The following is a 20,822-nucleotide window of genomic DNA, read 5'->3' as shown; positions in this document are numbered from 1 at the left end:
CCCTTTAAACTTTTCCCCCTTCACCCTTAACCCATGTCCTCTGGTTTCTTTCTCCCCTTGCCTCAGTGAAAAAAGCCTGCTTGCATTCACTCTATCTATACCCATCATAATTTTAAATTCCTCTATCAAATCTCCCCTCATTCTTCTACGCTCCAGGGAATAAAGTCCTAACCTATTCAATCTTTCTCTGTAACTGAGTTTCTCAAGTCCTGGCAACATCCTTGTAAACCTTCTCTGCACTCTTTCAACCTTATTTATATCCTTCCTGTAATTTGATGATCAAAACTGAACACAATACTCCAGATTCGGCCTCACCAATGCCTTATACAACCTCATCATAACATTCCAACTCTCATACTCAATACTTTGATTTATAAAGGCCAATGTACCAAAGGCTCTCTTTACGACCCTATCTACCTGTGACGCCACTTTTAGGGAATTTTGTATCTGTATTACCAGATCCCTCTGTTCTACTGCACTCCTCAGTGCCTTACCATTAACCCTGTATATTCTACCTTGGTTTGTCCTTCCAAAGTGCAATACCTCACACTTGTCTGTATTAAACTCCATCTGCCATTTTTCAGCTCATTTTTCCAGCTGGTCCAAGTCCCTCTGCGGGCTCTGAAAACCTTCCTCACTGTCCACTACACCTCCAATCATCAGCAAATTTGCTGATCCCATTTACCACATTATCATCCAGATCATTGATATAGATGAGAAATAACAATGGACCCAGCACTGATCCCTGTGGCACACCACTAGTCACAGGCCTCCACTCGGAGAAGCAATTCTCTACTACCACTCTTTGGCTTCTTCCATTGAGCCAATGTCTAATCCAATTTACCACCTCTCCATGTATACCTAGTGACTGAATTTTCCTAACCTCCCATGTGGGACCTTGTCAAAGGCCTTACTGAAGTCCATGTAGACAACATCCACTGCCTTCCCTTCATCCACTTTCCTGGTAACCTCCTCGAAAAACTCCAATAGATTGGTCAAACATGACCTACCACACACAAAGCCATGTTGACTCTCCGGAATAAGTCCCTGTCTATCCAAATACTTGTAGATCCTATCTCTTAGTATTCCTTCCAATAATTTACCTAGTACTGCCGTCAAATTTACCAGCCTATAATTTCTCGGATTAATTTTAGAGCCTTTTTTAATAATGGAACAACATGAGCCACTCTCCAATCCTCCGGCACCTCACCCGCAGATACCGACATTTTAAATATTTCTGCCAGGGCCCCTGGAATTTCAACACTAGTCTCCTTCAAGGTCCGAGGGAATACCCTGTCAGGTCCTGGGGATTTATCTACTCTGATTTGCCTCAAGATAGCAAGCACCTCCTCCTCGATCTGTATCGGTTCCATGACCTCACTACGTGTTTGCCTTATTTCCATAGACTCCATGCCAGTTTCCTTAGTAAACTCAGACGCAAAAAACCCATTTAAGATCTCCCCCATTTCTTTTGGTTCCATACATAGCCGACCACTCTGATCTTCAAGAGGGCCAATTTTATCCCTTACTATTCTTTTGCTTTTAATATACCTGTAAAAGCTCTTTGGATTATCCTTCACCTTGACTGCCAAAGCAACCTCATGTCTTCTTTTAGCCCTCCTGATTTCCTTCCTAAGTATTTTTGCACTTTTTTTACTCCTCAAGCACCTTATTTTTTTTTCCCTGTTTCCTATACATGTCATACATCTTCTTTATCAGAGTTCCAGTATCCCTTGAGAACGAAGTTTCATTATTCTTATTCACTTTGCCTTTAATCCTGACAGGAACATACAAACTCTGCACTCTCAAAATTTCTCCTTTGAAGGCCTCCCACTTGCCAATCACATCCTTGCCAGAGAACAACCTGTCCCAATCCACACTTTTTAGATTCTTTCTCATTTCTTCAAATTTGGCCTTTTTCCAATTTAGAACCTCAACCCAAGGACCAGATCTAATTTTATCCATGATCAAGTTGAAACTAACCTATTCAATCCTTCCATATAACTCAGGTCCTCCAGACCTGCCAACATCCTTGTAAATTTTCTCTGTACTCTTTCAACCTTATTTACATCTTTCCTCCAAATTAGACCTCACCGATGTCGTACACAACTTCAACATAGCACCCCATCTCCTGTACTCAGTACTTTGATTTATGAAAGCAAACATGCTAAAAGCTTTCAATGAATTATGGACTTGTATTCCCAGATCCTTTTGTTCTACCACACTCCTCAGTGCCTCACTGTTCACTGTACAAGACCTACACTGAGCAACACCTCACACTTGTCTGCAGTAAGTTCCATCTGCCATTTCTCAGCCCATTTTTTCCAGCTGATCCAGATCCTGCTGCAAGCCATGATAGTCTTCCTCACTGTCCACTACACGCCCAATCTTGGTGTCATGCACAAACTTACCGATCCACTTATCCACATCATCATCCAGGCCGTTTGATATAGATGACAAACAACCGATCCCTGCAGCACTCTGATAGTCACCGGCCTCCAGTCAGAGAGTCAACCATTTATTACCACTTCCTGGCTTCTCCCACAAAGCCAATGTGTAATCCAATTTACTACCTCATCTTCAATGCCAAGCAATTGAACCTTCTTGACCAACTTTTCATGTGGGACCTTGTCAAATGCTTTGCTAAAGTCAATGCAGACAACATCCACTGCCTTGCCTTCATCAACTCTCCCAGTAACTCCTTCGAAAATCTCGACCTACCAGGCACAAGACCATGCTGACCGTCTTTAATCCATGTCTACCTAAATACTCCTATATTCGGTCTCTTAGACTACTTTCCAGTAACTTTCCCACTACTGATGTCAGGCTCATTGGCTTCATCTTTTTTCTCCAGTTCTAATGAAGGGTCTTGGCCAAAGCATCGGCTGTTGGCTTTTTTCCACAGATGCTGCCTGGCCTGCTGAGTTCCTGCAGCGTTTTGTGTCTGTTGCCTGGTTTATAATTTCCTTCTTTATTTTTAGAGCTTTTCTTAAACTGTTCATTGCATCTATTGTCATTTTCTTTCCCTTTCCAATCTACTTTTGCCCCATGGTGATGTTGGTAACAAACACAATGTCCATGTTTAAAGGTGCCCTGCTGATTCTTTTCCCACTCCCCACCTTTCCTTCTCCCCCTCCTTTTCTTTCTCCCTCTCCTCTCCCCACTCCTCCCCACCCCTCTGCCCCCGATCTTTGTCAGAGCAGCTGTTGTTGAAGCTCATGCATGACTGGTCTCAGAACTCTGCTGTCAGCTCCTCAAGTTGTAGCATGTCTTCTGTGGCCAGTACTTGCTGCATGTTTATACTTGCTGATTCATATTGGCTCAAACAGTGACAAACAGCACTGCATCACCCTTACTCCCGCAGTGCTGTTTGTCACTGTTTGAGCCAATATGACTTCCAGCAGTTTGTAGGAACTCGTTAGGTACTGAGTGATTGCCAAAAAGACACATGAACTGCACTCCAATGGAAATTCTGTTCTTTTAAAAATAATGTGAAACTGGATTGCATTTTTAACATGAGATCAACATATTTCACAAAAATGTAAAATATTAAACTCCTGCCTCATTGGAAGGGATCTTCACTATTGGCAAAAAAACAACCCATTATTGCAGGAGGAGACATTGTGCAATCTCAGATGTGATTAACTGCAGAATCTAACCCCAATAATCAGATCTGATAGCTGATATTCTTACAAAGCAAGGGGAGCGTGGAATCCCTGCCCCGAGAAGGAGCAGGTTACCAACCTTTCTGTAGAATGAATCTACTGCTGGTTCTGCAGATGGGATAGCTGAGAAGATCCCTGCCCACACAGAACAAGTGAAAAGCTTCTCCCCAGTATGCACTCGCTGGTAATCTCTTTGCACATCAGCAAGTGAGCGTTGTCTCCTGGTGAAAGATCAGCACACCTTACAATGGTTGGAAGAATAAAGGACGAGTCCATTCATGGCTTTTCTATAGCGTGACTGAAATTAACTTCTGTGTTTGATGGAAATCCTTATCGATAGATCTCCAGTTGCAAAGTTGTGTTCCCTGTTACCTCAGCAGACAGATGCTCAGTTGAACTATTGCCTCTGCTTAGAACAAGAGAACTGTTTCTCTCTGCTGCGCATGGAGCTCTTTGCTTCCACGTAGGGTGCCACGGTAGTGTAGCAGATAGCCTGATGCTATTATAGCTTGGAGCGTCATCAATAATGGCGTCATTTGTAAGGAATCTGTATGTCCACGTACGTCCTCCCCGTGGAATGAGTGGGTTTTCTCCAGGTCCTCTGAATGCCTTCCACAGTCCAAAGATGTACAGTTAGTAGGTTAATTGGTCATTGTAAATTGTCCTGTGGTTAGGCTAGGGTTGTGTGGGCACGTGGCCAATTGGTTAAGGCATTCGACTAGCGATCTGAAGGTTGTGAGTTCGAGCGCCAGCCGAGGCAGCTGTTGTGTTCTTGACTTAACCACACATTGCTCTGCGACGACACTGGTGCCAAGCTGTATGGGTCCTAATGCCCTTCCCTTGGACAACATTGGTGTCGTGGAGAGGGGAGACTTGCAGCATGGGCAACTGCCAGTCTTCCATATAACCTTGCCCAGTCCTGTGCCCTGGAGAGTGAAGACTTTACAGGCGCAGATCCATGGTCTCGCAAGACTAACGGATGCCTTTTTTTAGGCTAGGGTTAAATCAAGGGTTGTTGGGCAGTGCGATGAAAGGGCCTATTCCTCACTGTATCTCTAAGTAAATTCAGAAGTCAGTAATATGAGCAAGGGTAGAGGATTGATTCAAGGGTAGAACAGTTGGAATAATCGGCTTGTTTTAGGCAAGCTGGTACAGGGAACTCGTCCTATTTCCTAAGTTAAAATCAACAGCTTAAACAAAGAGAATCCAGTACATTGAAGTTGCAGAGTGGCGGAAATGCTTGCAGGGTCTTCAAAAGCCATTAAGAGGGTGCAGAGTGACACTCATCAGTTAAGCAATTGAGAGAGTATCTCAAGCATCATTTTGGGAAATGTCTACGTATCCATTTGGTAAGTGGAAAAACAATTTTCCCACTAAGCAAGGAAGAGAGTAAATTTGATCTGCATAGCAAACTTGTTGTGGTATCTGATTAGACACAAATTTACCATGTAGAGGGACAGGAAAGAATCATGTTGGTTAGTCTCTATTGCAAGAGATGCAGCTCCTCAGAGACCGTGTCAGGGATTTGGAGCTGCAGCTTGATGACCTACTGCGTATTACGGAAAGTGAAGAGGTGATAGACAGGAGCTACAGGGAGGTAGTCATCCCTAGGCTACAGGGGTCAGAAAACTGGGTCACTGTCAAGAGAGGGAAGGGAAATGCCCGGATAATGGAGAGCACCACTATGGCTGCCCCCCTCAGCAACAAGTATTTCGTTTTGGATGCTGTTGAGGGGGATGACCTGACAGGGGAAAGCCACGGTGACCGGGTCTCTGGCACTGAGCCTGGCGCTGTTGTGCAGGAGGGAAGGAGGGAGAAGAGGAATGCAGTAGTCATAGGGGATTCCATAGTCAGGGGAACACACAGGAGATTCTGTGAGCCTGATAGAGATACCCGCATGGTGTGTTGCCTCACAGGTGCCAGGGTACGGGATGTTTTGGATCGGATCCAGAATATTCTGAAGGGGGAGGGCAAGCAGCCAGTTGTCTTGGTACATGTTGGTGCCAATGACGTAGACAGGACAAAGGAGGAGGTCCTGAGGAGAGATTTCCAGGAGTTAGGAAGGAAGCTGAGAAGCAGGACCTCCAGGGTAGTAATCTCGGGATTGCTACCTGTGCCACGTGATAGCGAGGGCAAGAATGGTAGGATCAGGCAGATGAATGCATGGCTGAGAGACTGGTACAGGGGCAGGGCTTCAGATTCTTGGATCATTGGGATCTCTTCTGGGGGAATTATGACCTGTTCAAAAAGGACAGGTTACACCTGAACCCGAAGGGGACCAATATCCTGGCGGGAAAGTTTAATAGAGCTGTTAGGGAGGGTTTAAACTAATTTGGCAGGGCGATGGGAACCAGAATGATAGAGCAGAGGAGGGGGAAAACAGAAATAAATCTAAGATAGTGAGCAGTAAAGATGTCAGGAAGTGCAGGCAGTGGATGAGGCAAATTTGCAGCCATTGGGATGAGTTGCAGTGCAATAAAGTTGCAGTGAAATCAGAGCAAAAAGGACCAAATACTGGACTTAAGGTGTTATACTTAAATGCACGCAGCATAAGGAATAAGGTGGATGATCTTGTCGTACAGCTACAGATTGGCAGGTATATTGTGGCCATCACTGAGACGTGGCTAAAGGATGCATGTCTCTGGGAGCTGAACGTCCAAGGATACACGGTGTATCGGAAGGATAGGAAGGTAGGCAGAGGGGGAGGCGTGGCTTTATTGGTAAGAAATGATATTAAATCATTAGAAAGAGGTGATATAGGATCGGAAGGTGCAGAATCTTTATGGGTTGAGCTAAGAAATCGCAGGGGTAAAAGGACCCTGATGGCAGTTATATACAGACCTCCTAACAGCTGCAGGGATGTGGACTACAAATTACAACAGGAAATAGAAAAGGCTTGTCAGAAGGGCAGTGTTATGATAATTGTGGGGGATTTTAACATGCAAGTAGATTGGGAAAATCAGGTCAGCACTGGATCTCAAGAGAGAGAATTTGTAGAATGTCTGCGAGATGGCTTTTTAGAACAGCTTGTTGTTGATCCCACTAGGGGATTGGCTGCACTGGATTGGGTATTGTGTAATGAACCGGAGGTGATTGGAGGGATTGAGGTGAAGGAACCCTTAGGAGGCAGTGATCATAACATGGTTGAGTTCACTGTGAAATTTGAGAATGAGAAGCCGAAATCTGATGTGTCATTATTTCAGTGGAGTAAAGGAAATTACAGTGGCATGAGAGAGGAACTGGCCAAAGTTGACTAGAAAGGAACACTAGCAGGAAACACGGCAGATCAGCAGTGACTGGAGTTTATGTGAGAAGTGGGGAAGGTGCAAGACAGATATATTCCAAAAAAAATTCCATTTTCTAATGGAAAAAAGATGCAACCGTGGCTGACGAGAAGTCAAGGCCAAAGTTAAAGCAAAGGAGAGGGCATACAAGGAAGCAAAAATTAGTGGGAAGACAGAGGATTGGGAAGTTTTTAAAAGCTTGCAAAATGAAACTAAGAAGGTCATTAAGAGGGAAAAGATGAACTATGAAAGGAAGTTAGCAAATAAGATCAAAGAGGATACTAAAAGCTTTTTCAAGTATATAAAGAGTAAAAGACAGGTGAGAGTAGATACAGGACCGATAGAAAGTGATACTGGAGAAGTTGTAATGGGAGATAAGGAGATGGCGGAGGAATTGAACATGTATTTTGCATCAGTCTTCACTGAGGAAGACATCAGCCGTATACTGGACACTCAAGGGTGGCAGGGAAGAGAAGTGTGCACAGTCACAATTACGACAGAGAAAGTACTCAGGAAGCTGAATAGTCTAAGGGTAGATAAATCTCCCAGACCAGATGGAATGCACCCTCATTTTCTGAAGGAAGTAGCTGTGGAGATTGCGGAGGCATTAGCAATGATCTTCAAAAGTCGATAGATTCTGGCATGGTTCTGGAGGACTGGAAGATTGCAAATGTCACTCCGCTATTTAAGAAGGGGGCAAGGAAGCAAAAAGGAAATTATAGACCTGTAGCTTGACATCGATGGTTGGGAAATTGTTGGAGTCGATTGTCAAGGATGAGGTTACAGAGTAGCTGGAGGCATATGACAAGATAGGCAGAACTCAGCATGGTTTCCTTAAAGGAAAATCCTGCCTGACAAACCTATTACAATTTTTTGAGGAAATTACTAGTAGGCTAGACAAGGGAGACGCAGTGGATGTTGTGTATTTGGATTTTCAGAAGGCCTTTGACAAGGTGCCGCACATGAGGCTGCTAAACAAAATAAGACCCCATGGAATTACAGGAAAGTTACATACGTGGATAGAGTGTTGGCTGATTGGCAGGAAACAGAGAGTGGGAATAAAGGGATCCCACTCTGGTTGGCTGCTGGTTACCAGTGGTGTTCCACAGGGGTCCGTGTTGGGGCCACTTCTTTTTACTTTGTACATCAACAATTTGGATTATGGAATAGATGGCTTTGTGGCTAAGTTTGCTGATGATATGAAGATAGGTGGAGGGGCTGGTAAGATTCACTGTTCACATTTTAATTCCACATCCCATTACACATTTTAATTCCACATCCCATTCCCATTCTGACATGTCTATCCACGGCCTCCTCTACTGTAAAGATGAAGCCACACTCAGGTTGGAGGAACAACACCTTATATTCCGTCTGGGTAGCCTCCAACCTGATGGCATGAACATCGACTTCTCTAACTTCCGCTAATGCCCCACCTCCCCCTCGTACCCCATCTGTTACTTATTTTTATACTCACTCTCCTTTTTCTCCCTCTGTCCCTCTGAATATACCCCTTGCCCATCCTCTGGGTTCCCCCCCCCCCCCACCGTCTTTCTTCCCGGACCTCCTGTCCATGATCCTCTCATATCCCTTTTGCCAATCAGCTGTCCAGCTCTTGGCTCCATCCCTCCCCCTCCTGTCTTCTCCTATCATTTCTGATCTCCCCCTCCCCCTCCCACTTTCAAATCTCTTACTAGCTCTTCCTTCAGTTAGTCCTGATGAAGGGTCTCAGCCTGAAACGTCAACTGTACCTCTCCCCAGAGATGCTGCCTGGCCTGCTGCATTCACCAGCAACTTTTATGTGTGTTATCTGTTTTATTGATGTTGATTGACAGTTAACATTAACCAGCTCATGGAGAAAACTCTTTCTCTTCAATAGAAACCAGGAAATCTCTTCAGTCTGTCTGAAAGAGCAGACCTGGGTTGTAGATTGTTCTGAAATACATCACCCACAACAGTACCACACTGGAGCAACTGTTGACACATTTCTGTTTAGGTCCTTGTGATCAGAGGCCAGGCTTTCAATTGTCACGGTTGCTTAGGGAGACCAGAGTTATCTTCACTAAATTTCTATCAATTTCATGATGATGACTTTTGTAAACTACTCTTACAGGGCACTGGAAGGAAAGATTTCCAGACTGGATCAAAAAAACACATCAAGCTCCAGCAGGATCATTCAGCACATCATGAGAGGGAAAAGCTTTCAAACAAAGAAGCGAGACTCACACCCGAGTGGAAATATTCTTCAGCACTGATTGTGGAAAGAGTTTAGATCATTCCGCAGTCAAAGAAAGGCCCCAGCTAAACACTTGTCCACGCATGTTGAAGATTTGATCAGAAAATCTGCAGGTTGATGACAGTTGGAACCAAATCATTTGCCGAAATATTTTGCGTCACACCGAGGAGAGAATTTATTTGTTGTGTATTTAGCAAGAGGTGTTTTCATTTATCCTTCAGCTCAAAATATCATTTCTTCATGCCAATGGAACCATTTCAGTATTCCATTTGTGGGAAACAGTACAGGCAATCCAGTACCCTGATTACACATCAGGAAAGTTACAATGACGAGAGGTCATTCAGCTACTCCGAGGATGGGAGGAGATTCACTCCTTCGTCCCAGCTGCTGACACGCCATCAAGTTCACACCAGGGAGAGGCCATTTATCTGCTCGGAGTGCGGAAAGGGATTCAGTCGATCGTCCCACCTAATGAGACACCAGCAAGTTCACACCGGAGAGAGGCCATTCACCTGCTCCGAGTGTGGGAAGGGATTCACTCAGTCGTCCAACTTGATGACGCACCAGCGAATTCACACTGGGGAAAGGCCATTCACATGCTCCAACTGTGGGAAGGGATTCAGTCGATTATCCAGTTTGATAACACACCATCGGGTTCACACTGGCGAGAGGCCATTCACCTGCTCTGTGTGTGGGAAAGGATTTACTCAGTCATCCAGCCTGGTGATACATCAGCGAGTTCACACAGGGGAAAGGCAGTACATCTGCTTGAAGTGTGGAAAAGGATTCTGTCTGTCATCACACTTACTGAGACACCAGCGAGTGCACACTGGAGAGAGGCCGTTCACCTGCTCTGAGTGTGGGAAGGGGTTCACTCAGTCATCCAGTCTAATGACACACCAGCGAGTTCACACTGGGGAGCGACCTTTTACTTGCACTGACTGTGAGAAGAGATTCAGTCGATTATCCAGCCTGGTAACACACCAGCGGGTTCACACTGGGGAGAGGCCGTTCACCTGCACTGAGTGTGGGAGAGGATTCACACAGTCATCCAGCCTGGTCACACACCAGCGAGTTCATACCGGAGAGAGGCAGTTCATCTGCTCCGTATGCGGGAAAGGGTTCAGCCGGTCATCCCACCTGCTGCGACACCAGCGAATTCACACTGGAGAGAGGCCGTACACCTGCTCTGAATGTGGGAAGGGATTCACTCGGTCATCTCATCTGCAGAGACACCAACGAGTTCATACTGGGGAGCAGCCCTTCATCTGCTCCGAATGTGGGAAGGGATTCACGCAGTCCTCCAACCTGATGATACACCAACGCGTTCACACAGGAGAGAGGCCTTTCACCTGCACCAAATGTGATAAAAGATTTCAAGATTCTTCCTACTTGCTGAGGCACCAGCGAATCCACACAGGAGAGAGGCCGTTCGTCTGCACAGAGTGCGGGAAGGGATTTACTCAGTCATCTGCCCTCGCCAGACACCAGCGTGTCCACACTGGGGAGAGACCATTCACCTGCTCCCAGTGTGGGAAGGGGTTTGCACTGTCTTCCCACCTGCTGAGACACCAGCGAATTCACAATGGGGAGAACGTCTAAACATTATTGGATATGAAAGATTTAAACATTATATCTGCTGAGACAGCAGTTGGATTCTGCAATTATTGCTGCTGCTAATCACTGGCTGGAATACACCCTGTTATTTGGCACTGGGTTTAATTCTGTTGATGCTAATGACCCGATAACTGCATAGTTTATCATTATGGATTTGTGGTAAATACATCAGCCTCTTTTAAACACTCTGTACAGTAATTCCTGAACTTATGAAAGGGCTGTGTTTCAGGAAGATGTTTCTTTAAGGGTAAGGGCTGGGGGAAATTCATTTATTACGATAGAGACAGACAATTGTGCTATTCATTATGACAAAAAATTGCCTTGTAAATCAAAGACTTGTACCCAAAGAGTCAAAGGCTCTATAGCAAAGTTTGCAAATCAAATGTTCATAAGTTGAGGGATTACTGTATATCAAGCTTTTCATGTCTCTAGAATATGCAGTAGAAGGACAGGTCATTCAGAACAGCTGGTGCGGTCAGTTTCTGTGCTTCATACCAGCCTTCCATCTCTCTCTGCTGGAATGTGCTTATATTTCCTGCCTCCTCTATGTTCATTCAGCTTCCCTTTAAACACATCCATACCCCGTTGCACAACATTTGGCTTGTAGGAAAGGTCTGTTCTGTTTGATAATCATTCAGGATGCTAATTCCCCCACAACTCCCAGATCTGGAATCCTGTGTACACCACCATACGAGGAGCAGCCATTGACTTAGAGAAGGCAGGAGAATGGAGTTGAGAGGAATAATAAATCAGCTGTTGATGGGCTAAGTCTGCTCCTGCATCTTACATTCAAAGCAGGTGGAAGGACGTGGTGAGCTGCAGGAATGCAGTAGAGGCTGCAGCAGCAGTCTTTGCTCTCCTGCTGCCACTGTGTCCTTGGGACCCATCAAAGCCAAGTCTAGGACCAAGGACCTGATACTCAGGAAGCATGGCAGGCATGGTCCAATCACAGAGCTCAAAGTAAACCTATTATTGAAGTACATCTATATCACCATGTACAACCCGGAGATTCATTTTCTTGTGGGCATACTCGATAAATCCAATAACCATAATAGAATCAATAAATCCAGAGACCATAATAGAATCAATAAATCCAGTGACCATAATAGAATCAATAAATCTAATAACCATAATAGAATCAATAAATCCAGTGACCATAATAGAATCAATAAATCCAATAACCATAATAGAATCAATAAATCCAGTGACCATAATAGAATCAATGAATACAATGATCATAATAGAATCAATAAATCCAGTGACCATAATAGAATCAATAAATCCAATAACCATAATAGAATCAATAAATGCAATGATCATAATAGAATCAATAAATCCAGTGACCATAATAGAATCAATAAATTCAATAACCATAATAGAATCAATAAATCCAGTGACCATAATAGAATCAATAAATCCAATAATCATAATAGAATCAATAAATCCAGTGACCATAATAGAATCAATAAATCCAATAATCATAATAGAATCAATAAATCCAATAACCATAATAAAATCAATGAAAGAGTGCACAAATGGGGCAGGCAACCAGTGTGCAAAAGACAACAAACTAAACAAATACAACAAAGAAAGAAAATCATAATAAATAAGTAAACAATAAATAGAGAATATGAGATGAAGAGTCCCTGAAAGTGAGTCCACAGATTGTTAGAATAATTCAGTGATGCGGCAAGTGAAGTTATCCCCTCTGGTTCAAGAGCCTGATGGTTGAGGGGTAATAACTGTTCCTGAACCTGGTGGTGCGGGTCCTGAGGCTCCTGTACCTCCTTCCTGATGGCAGCAGTGAGAAGAGAGCATGTCCTGGGTGGTGGAGGTCCCTGATGATGGATGCTGGAAATCCAGATGCAGTGCTACATCCAGTCCTGTTCTAGTAGACACATCTTTGTCTTCATCGGAATGGGGTACAGTGATGTGGGTATACAAGTCCATTGTTGCAATGTAAAATTATGAGGGGTATAGATGGCAGAGAACATTTCCCCATAACAGAGGTGTATAAAATTATAGGACATAGGTTAGGAGAAGGGGGGAGAGGCCTCGAAAGGATCTGGAAAATAGCTTTTCCACTGGAGGGTGGTTGGAATCTGGAACATACAAGTGAGCGGTGAAGGCAGGTATTCTCAATGTTTTAGATTTATTTAGAATAGCACTTAAATTGCCAAAGATAATAAACCTGTTTTAATGCTGTATGGCTCCAGTAGTGGTGCTGTAGTCATGGAAGTAAGTTTGTTATTGTAACACTGCAGTACAGATCTGTTCCCAGGTAATACTGGAGCACTGTGCAAATAGGCACAGGCCCATTGCCATTTCTGCTGGATTAAAATAATTTTGCAGGGAGTTGGGAAGCAGAGCCCCAGGTCAATGTGAAGGATCAGACAAGAAGGTACTGAAGGGCAAAAATTGAAATAACAGATATGATGGGATGAATAAATTGAAGTGAGTATATTTTAATGCTGTGTTATTAGTAATGGTGAAGAAGTTGGAGCAAGGGTCAGTGCATGGAACTACAATGTTGTAGGTATTTCCAAAACTTGGTCAAGGGGCAGAAGTGGGTGATTAATGTATCAGGTTTTCAATTTTTTAGAAATAATAGAGAAGGAGGCGAAAGAGGAAGCTACTAATCAGGGACAATACCTCAGCTGCACTCAAGGAAGCAATCATGGAGAGTTCAAACACAGAGTCCAATTGGGTAGAACTCAGGAATAGGAAGGATGTAATCACACTGATAGGATTGTACTGTAGAACCCCCCCCCCCCACCCCCACCCCCAGTAGCCACCGGGACATTGAGAAACAGATATGTAAACAGATTGAAGGAATGTGTCAAAATAATAGGGTTGTTGTCTTTGGAGATTTCAACTTTCCCCAGTATAAACTAGGACCTTCTTAGTGCAAAGGGTAGAGATGGGGCAGAATTTGTTAAGTGTATCCAGGAGGATCAATATGTGGACAGTGCGACAAGAGGAGGGGCTGTACTGGACTTTGTGTTGGTTAATGAGCTTGGCAAAGTGTTTGACCTTTCAGTGGGTGAGCGGCCAAGGAGCAGTGATCACAACTCCTTAACTTTCAAGATAGCTATAGATAAGGATAGGTATAGTCCTTGCAGGAGTGTTTTAAATTGGAGTAGGGCAAATTACGAGGACATTAGGCAGGAACTAAGAAGAATTAATTGGGACCATTTTTTCTGGCAAGTCCACATCGGACACAGGGAGGGTGTTTAACGATCAATTGCACAGAGTACAGGAAAAGTACTTTCCTGTTAGAAGGAAGGATGAAGATGGAAAGATAAGAGAGTCTTGAATGTCCTGACGTGATGAATTGAGTCAAGAAGAAAAGGAAAAAGTAGGTAAAGCTTCAGAAGTTAGGATCAAATAGAGCACACGAGAGCACAGAGGATTGGTGAGAGGCTAATGTACCTCCATTTGAGAAGGGAACAAGGGAAAATTCTGGGCACTATAGACAGTGAGTCTCACATCAGTTGTAAGGAAATTCCTGAAGAAGATTCTTAGGGATAGGATACATGAGCATTTGGAAACCCATGGCCTTGTTAGAGAGCCAGCATGACTTTGTGCAGTGCAGGTCATGTCTTACCAAGTTGATTGAGATTTTGACAAGGTGATGAGAGAGATTGATAAAGATAGAGCAGTGGATGTTACCTACATGGGTTTTAGAAAAGCATTTGACAAAGCCACTCATGGGAGGCTGATCCAGAAGATTAAGATGCCTGGGGTCCACGGTGAATTGGCTGTTTGTATTCAGAAGTGGCTTATGCGTAGAAGACAGAGGGTAATGGGTGAAGGGACTTACTCAAGCTGGTAATTAGAGGTGTTCTGTAGAGATCTGTTTTAGGATCTCTACTGTTTGTGATGTATATTATTGACCTCGATGAAAATGTAGATGAGTGGGTTAGCAAGTTTGCTGATGATACCAAGGTTTGTGGAGTTGTGGATAGTGTAGAAGACTGGCAAAGAATACAGTGCAATATAGATCAGTTGCAGATATGGGCAAAGAAATGGCAGATGGAGCTTAACCCAGATAAGTGCGAGGTGTTGCACCCTAGCAGGGTAAATACAAGGGCACAGGACACTGTTAAGGGCAAGACCATTTAAAGGTGTTGCTGAGCAAAGAAATCTTAGGGTCCAAGTTCATAACTCTATGAAAGTGGCCACACAGGTCAATAGGGGGGTTAAGGCGGCTTCTGGAATGATTGCTTTTATTAGTCAAGGCATTGAGTTCAAACGTCAAGAGGTTATGTTGCGACTTTACAAGACTCTGGTTAGGCCACATCTGGAGTATAGCATACAGTTCTGGTCACCACTCTATAGGAAGGATGTTGAGGCTTTGGAGAGGGTGCAGAAGAGGTTTACCAGGATGCTGCCTGGTTTAGAGGGTTGTGCTATCATGAGAGGCTGGATAAACTTGGGTTGTTTTCTCTGGAGCAGCGCAGGCTGTGGGGAGATCTGACAGAGGTTTATAAGATAATTTTTTTACACACACACACACACACACAGTATATATACTGTATATAGATAGATAGGTAGTAGACAGGGAGTATCTTTTGCTCAGGGTGAAATATCTACTACCAGAGAACATGCATTGAAGGTAAGGGGACAGGTTCAAAGAGGATGTGAGGGGCAAGTTTTTTCACTCAAAGTGGTGGATGCCGGGAGTGCACTGCCTGATGTGGTGCTAGAAGCAAATATATCAGAGGCTTCTAAGAAATGTTTGGTGAGGCACATGAATGTGAGCAAGATGGGGGGATATGGACATCGTGTAGGTAGGAGCGATTAGTGTTTTTGGGTTTCTGATTACTTTTTAAGCCGGTTCAGCACAACCTTGTTGGCTGAAGGGCCTGTTTCTGTGCTGTAATGCGCTGTGTTCTTAATTGCCACTGCTGACTACGCTACAGGTTCGTTTACTTGCATGACATGCTCTCACCCCTGTAATGATTGCTCCAAAAGTCAAGGAGATGTATTTGATGCTTTATTAGCAATTAGCAAACATACAATTTTGTAGCGATAAAACCAATTGTAAGCCAAGCGTTATTGAGTGGTCAGCAAAAGACACGACCTCTGCCGGTCCCAAACTACACAGAACAAAGCACAAAGACGTAACTTGTTCCCTTCACTTTTACCACGCCCTCACTCACGATTAGTTAGCGTGATAAACTCACAATACAAAATACAGTGCAGATAGAGAACAGGTGCAAGGCTCTTACATCCCAGCCTCCTAATTATTGTTACTAGAATAATTCCAACTGTCTGCTACCAAGACACAGGAGACATGAAATCGCAACATTTACACAAATGTCCACTTTTGGTAAGCAGTCTGTCCTGAATTGTCATCTTTTGTCAAACCTGGTTGTTCCTCTTGACCTCATTCAGGAAAATATGTCTTGAATGTCTTCTGCCAAAGCTCATCCATACACAAAACTGACGACCCATTAACTGTCAGCTCTGGCCGAGCGTAGTCTCTTCCACCACCACCATGGTCTCTGTTCATTGGTCCATTAACAGTCCAACACTGGATTGTTCTGATCGCATGGGGTCCATCATTAAAACTGCAAATCAATTGCAATGGCTCCAATGCCTTTGGCACGTTCACCCCAGTCAGCAGTTCAATTTCCTGCAAATGAACATGCTTCAGGTGGGACCATTTCTGAAGATTCCTTTGCGGAATGTTCCCTGTGTAGACAGGCCCATGTTCTTGTGTGCATGTCAGGCAATTCACAATAGTTTTCACTACTTAAGCCAGCCACTTCCAATCCTGAAACGACGTAGCCACATATGACATTTTGGCCCATTGTGCATAATAGAATGAGTGTTCCTTTTCCTGGCAGCTCATGAAGCTCTCTGTGCAGAACACCACTGTACTTCCTTGATCTAGAAAAGCAGAAGTAACTCTGTCTTGTTACTGTTCTTAGGCTTCACCTAAACTGGAATTATAGGAAGTTTACATTCATGATCACCAGCCCCCATAAGACAATTAGATACCAGGAGAGTACTCACTGCAGTGTTTGCTTCATTCACGGCTTGTTTTGAATCTGCATCTTTTCATCAGTTCTGGGCTCAGTTTTTCTTCACTTTCCACAGTAGCAGCAAAGCTGCTTCCTTTAGCTTGAGAATGAATTTGTGATCCAGTTTTGTTCACTCCTTTACTTACTGCTGGCAATGTAGCATTGTATTTTTCCCCACACACTGAGCGTGTAGCAATCTGTCCTTACTGTTCAATAAAATCAACAATGTCAGTGAAAGTAACCTTATGGTTATGCCTTCCTTGCAATTTAAAGAGTGCCAATCTCCATTTTAGCCCAAAGTTTATTGGGCAATTTATTTACAACAATCCTCATATTAGCAGGCATGTCCAAATCACACTTGTCCTGCACGTCTTCCATGGCATTGTAACAGCCTCTAATAAAAAGTCTGTTATCTTGAAGAGCTTTCATGTCTTCTGATTTGACATGTGGCCAAGGAAGGGCCCTTTCCGTGTAAGCCACAGCAATTTTGTGCTCATCACCAAGATGTTCTGGTAGTAAAGCTTGAGCCTTTAAATATTCTTGCTGTGGGCTGGCTGGCTGGCGACTTTTGACAAGCTGTCTAGGGTAACCTTCAGTGAACTGTTTGAGACAATAGATGTGGTCACCATAAAGATCCGTGTTGCCTTCATTACTGTTTTTGAAAGCCTCATAAATGAATGAAACTGCAATGGATTACCATCGAAGATTTGAATCTCTTTAAGTCAGAGATGTGATGCATTGTTGTTGCTTCACTTTCCTTCCATTTCCTTTCATTTCCTTACGTCCTCCAGCACAGCATTCAAACCTTAATCATCTGAAACACGAGTGTCATCGTACTGTAACTCAATGTCCTCGGCAGCACCTCGTACTATTGGATATGGCGTAGGTTCAGAGAGCCTCCTCAGTACAGGCTGAGAATGAACACCCTGAGCTACCCCTTGGGGTTCAAACTTGTGGCTCACAGACATTTGTTCCTCAAATGTATCCACGTTGACATTGAGTATGCTGGTTTTCCTCTGTTCCATGTCAGCATAGGAACTCCCACCATAGAACTGTCCTGCTGGAGCACATTTTGCACCCATGTCACTTGAAGTACTTAGCACTTTAACTCTGGCCATCTTGGCTTCAATTTCTTCCTGTAACTTAAGCTGCTCCATCTTTCTTTGAAGTTCCACCTGTTCTTCGTGGTTTCTCCGAAGCTGTTCTGCCTGTTCTAACTGGCTTCTTCAAAGCTGTTCTGCCTGTTCTTCCCATGTGTGCTTATCCCTCAATACTTGTTGTATCACATACAACTCAGCTAAATCAGCCTCCATTCCAATGTGTGCCGTTGAGGTACTAGATGCATGGGACACCCTGCTAGCAGTCGAACATGCTGCATGCATGTTAATCATGCTGTCTTCAGCTTTATGCATAGTCACAACCTGTTCTGTGGCTTTATAAATATTTAATTTCCTCCAAACTAAACTTCAACATCACATGTTTAATTAATTTATCTTATTCTTGACTTAAGGTCACTGCTTCCAGTTTGAATGATATTGCTTTACAAGTGCATGAACCAGACAAATCAACATTAAATTCAATTCAGTTGTCCTTGGTCAAAGTATTTCAATTCAGCATTTCAACAGAACCGAGGGTCAAACTACTCAGGCAAACACCACTAGACAGCTTCCAGTCCCCAATGGACAGGCAGCACTGACAATTGAAAACTGCTTCAAACCCAAACACATAGCATGAACCAACAAAGTGTCCTTATTTGCTGCAAGTTGCTCCAGGCTGTGGTGCTTCAAATTTCATGGACATGTGCGAGTGCTGATGTTCATTTGGTATAACTGTTGAAAGCTGTTCCTTACTAAATGTGGTGGTCAAACCAAAACAGTTGCCTCTGTGGGCAATTCTGAAGATTTGTTATACTTGCCTGACACACCCTCACTCCTGTATCGATTGCTCCAAAATTCGAGGTTATGTATTCAATCCTTTATTAGCAATTAGCAAACATACAATCTTGAAGCGATGAAACCCAGTTGTAAGTCAAGTGTAATTGAGCGTTATTGAGTGGTCAGTAAAAGTTACGACCTCTGCCAGTCCCAAGCTACAAATTGCATTGAGCAAAGTAGTTCTTATATCTAAACCAAGAGCTAATGAGTTTGTTGACAAGGTGTAAAGGACCACTGGATATTTGACCATAAGATATAAGATGTAGGAACAGAATTAGGTCATTTGACACATTGAGTCTGTTCCGCCATTCAGTCATGGCACATTTATCATCCCTCTCAACCCCATTCTCCCTGTAACCTTTGATACCTTTACTAATCAAGAACCCATCAAACTACGATTTAAATATACCCTTGACTCTTACCATACCCTCACTCAATGTAATTACCATAACATACAACACAAAATAGAATGCAGATTGAGAACAGATGCACGACTCCTACAGAGGACTTTTAAAGGGCTAATACCAGTATATTGGGTTGTAAATTTCTTTGAATGACCATCCTGTGTCTGTTTCCAACAACAATAACGTGGTGTGGAATGATTTTGCCCCACATTTTATTGATGTTGGGAATAGACACTGAACGTGAACTTGAGGGATGCCATGTTAAAGTTGATGCTGTGATTATGGAGTGTGGACAGGGAAGATCTAAGGAAGTATCACAGTGTTCTGTCAGGAAGATGTGAACTTTACATCTGTACAACCTGACATGTTAGCTTTAGGATTTACCTCTAAATGTTGTATTACCATGCCCCACTGGATTCTGACTGGTCCAACTTTCAAATAAAACCCTTCTCCTTACCAATCAGTGAGGCTCAGGTACTTTAAAAATAGGAAATGAGGAAGTTGAAGTTGAAAAGCACCATACAGAGATGCTGAAAATCTGTAAATACTGAATTACTTGTAGAGATTGTTGATCTTATATCTAAACCAAGAGTTAATGAGATTGGCAAGATGTAAAGGACCACTGGATATTTAACCGTAAGACGTATGAACAGAATTAGGCCATTCGGCCCATTGAGTCTGCTGCACCTTTCAATCAAGGCTGATTTATCATCCCTGTCAACTACATTCTCCTGCTTTCTCCCTGTAACCCTTGATACCCTTACTAATCAAGAACCCATCAACCTCTGATTTAAATACATTCAGTTACTTGTCCTCCACAGCTATCTGTGGCAATGAGTTCCACAGATTCACACACCCTCTGGCTCTCATCTCTGTTCTAAAGGGACGTCCTTGTATCCTGAGGCTGTGCCTTCTGGTGCTAGATTCCCCCACTACAGGAAACACCCTCTCCATGCCCACTCTATCCTGGCCTTTCAATATTCAAGTTTCAGGGAGATCGCCCCCTGCCCCCCCCACCTCATTTTTCTAAAGTTCTGTGAGTACAAGCCCAAAGCCATCAAATGCTTCTCAGACAATAACTCTTCTATTCCCAGGATCATGTTTGTGAACAACTTCTGGAACTTCTCCAATGCCAACATATTCCTTCTTAAATAAGGGGCCCAAAACTGCTCACAAGACTCTGAATGGAGCCTGACCAATGCCTTATGTAGGCTCAGCATTGTATCCTTGTTTTGATATTCTCTTGAAATGAATGCAAACATTGCATTTGCCTTCCTCACTACTGATTCAACCTGCAAGTTAACCTTTATAAGATCTTGCACTGGGACTCTTGTCCCTCTGCACCTCTGATTTTTGAATGTTTCCCCATTTAGAAAATAGTTCACATCTTTATTCCTTCTACCAAAGTGCCTGACCATACATTTCCCTACACTGTATTCTAGCTGCCACTTCTTTGCTGAGAGTGGGCCATGTGGGGGCAGTAACCAGATTAATGATGGCATGACAATCAGTGTCAGTGAGGGTGCAGTGTTGGCAATACAGAAGTTAAATGACCAAGCCCATAATTCAAGAGTATGAACTAACAATCCAGGAATACACTATTGAATCCCACAACGGCAGCTGTGGAATCTAAATTCCCCACAAAACTTCTGG

At 43.5% G+C, this 20,822-nt stretch overlaps 1 protein-coding gene across 1 annotated transcript in view; it reads left to right on the top strand.

Annotated features, from left to right (window-relative positions):
- Positions 1-9,074: 9,074 nt before the first annotated feature.
- LOC140193142 (uncharacterized) overlaps positions 9,075-20,822 on the top strand; it is a 99,823-nt gene continuing 88,075 nt past the window's right edge. Inside the window, exon 1 of the mRNA XM_072250557.1 lies at positions 9,075-10,778. Coding sequence (XP_072106658.1) covers positions 9,300-10,778 — 1,479 coding nt within the window. The 5' untranslated portion in view covers positions 9,075-9,299. The remainder of the gene's footprint in view (positions 10,779-20,822) is intronic.

Source organism: Mobula birostris, unplaced genomic scaffold (genome assembly GCF_030028105.1).
Source record: "Mobula birostris isolate sMobBir1 unplaced genomic scaffold, sMobBir1.hap1 scaffold_396, whole genome shotgun sequence".
Taxonomy (NCBI): Eukaryota; Metazoa; Chordata; class Chondrichthyes; order Myliobatiformes; family Myliobatidae; genus Mobula; species Mobula birostris.
This window is presented reverse-complemented; position numbering and strand designations above follow the sequence as displayed.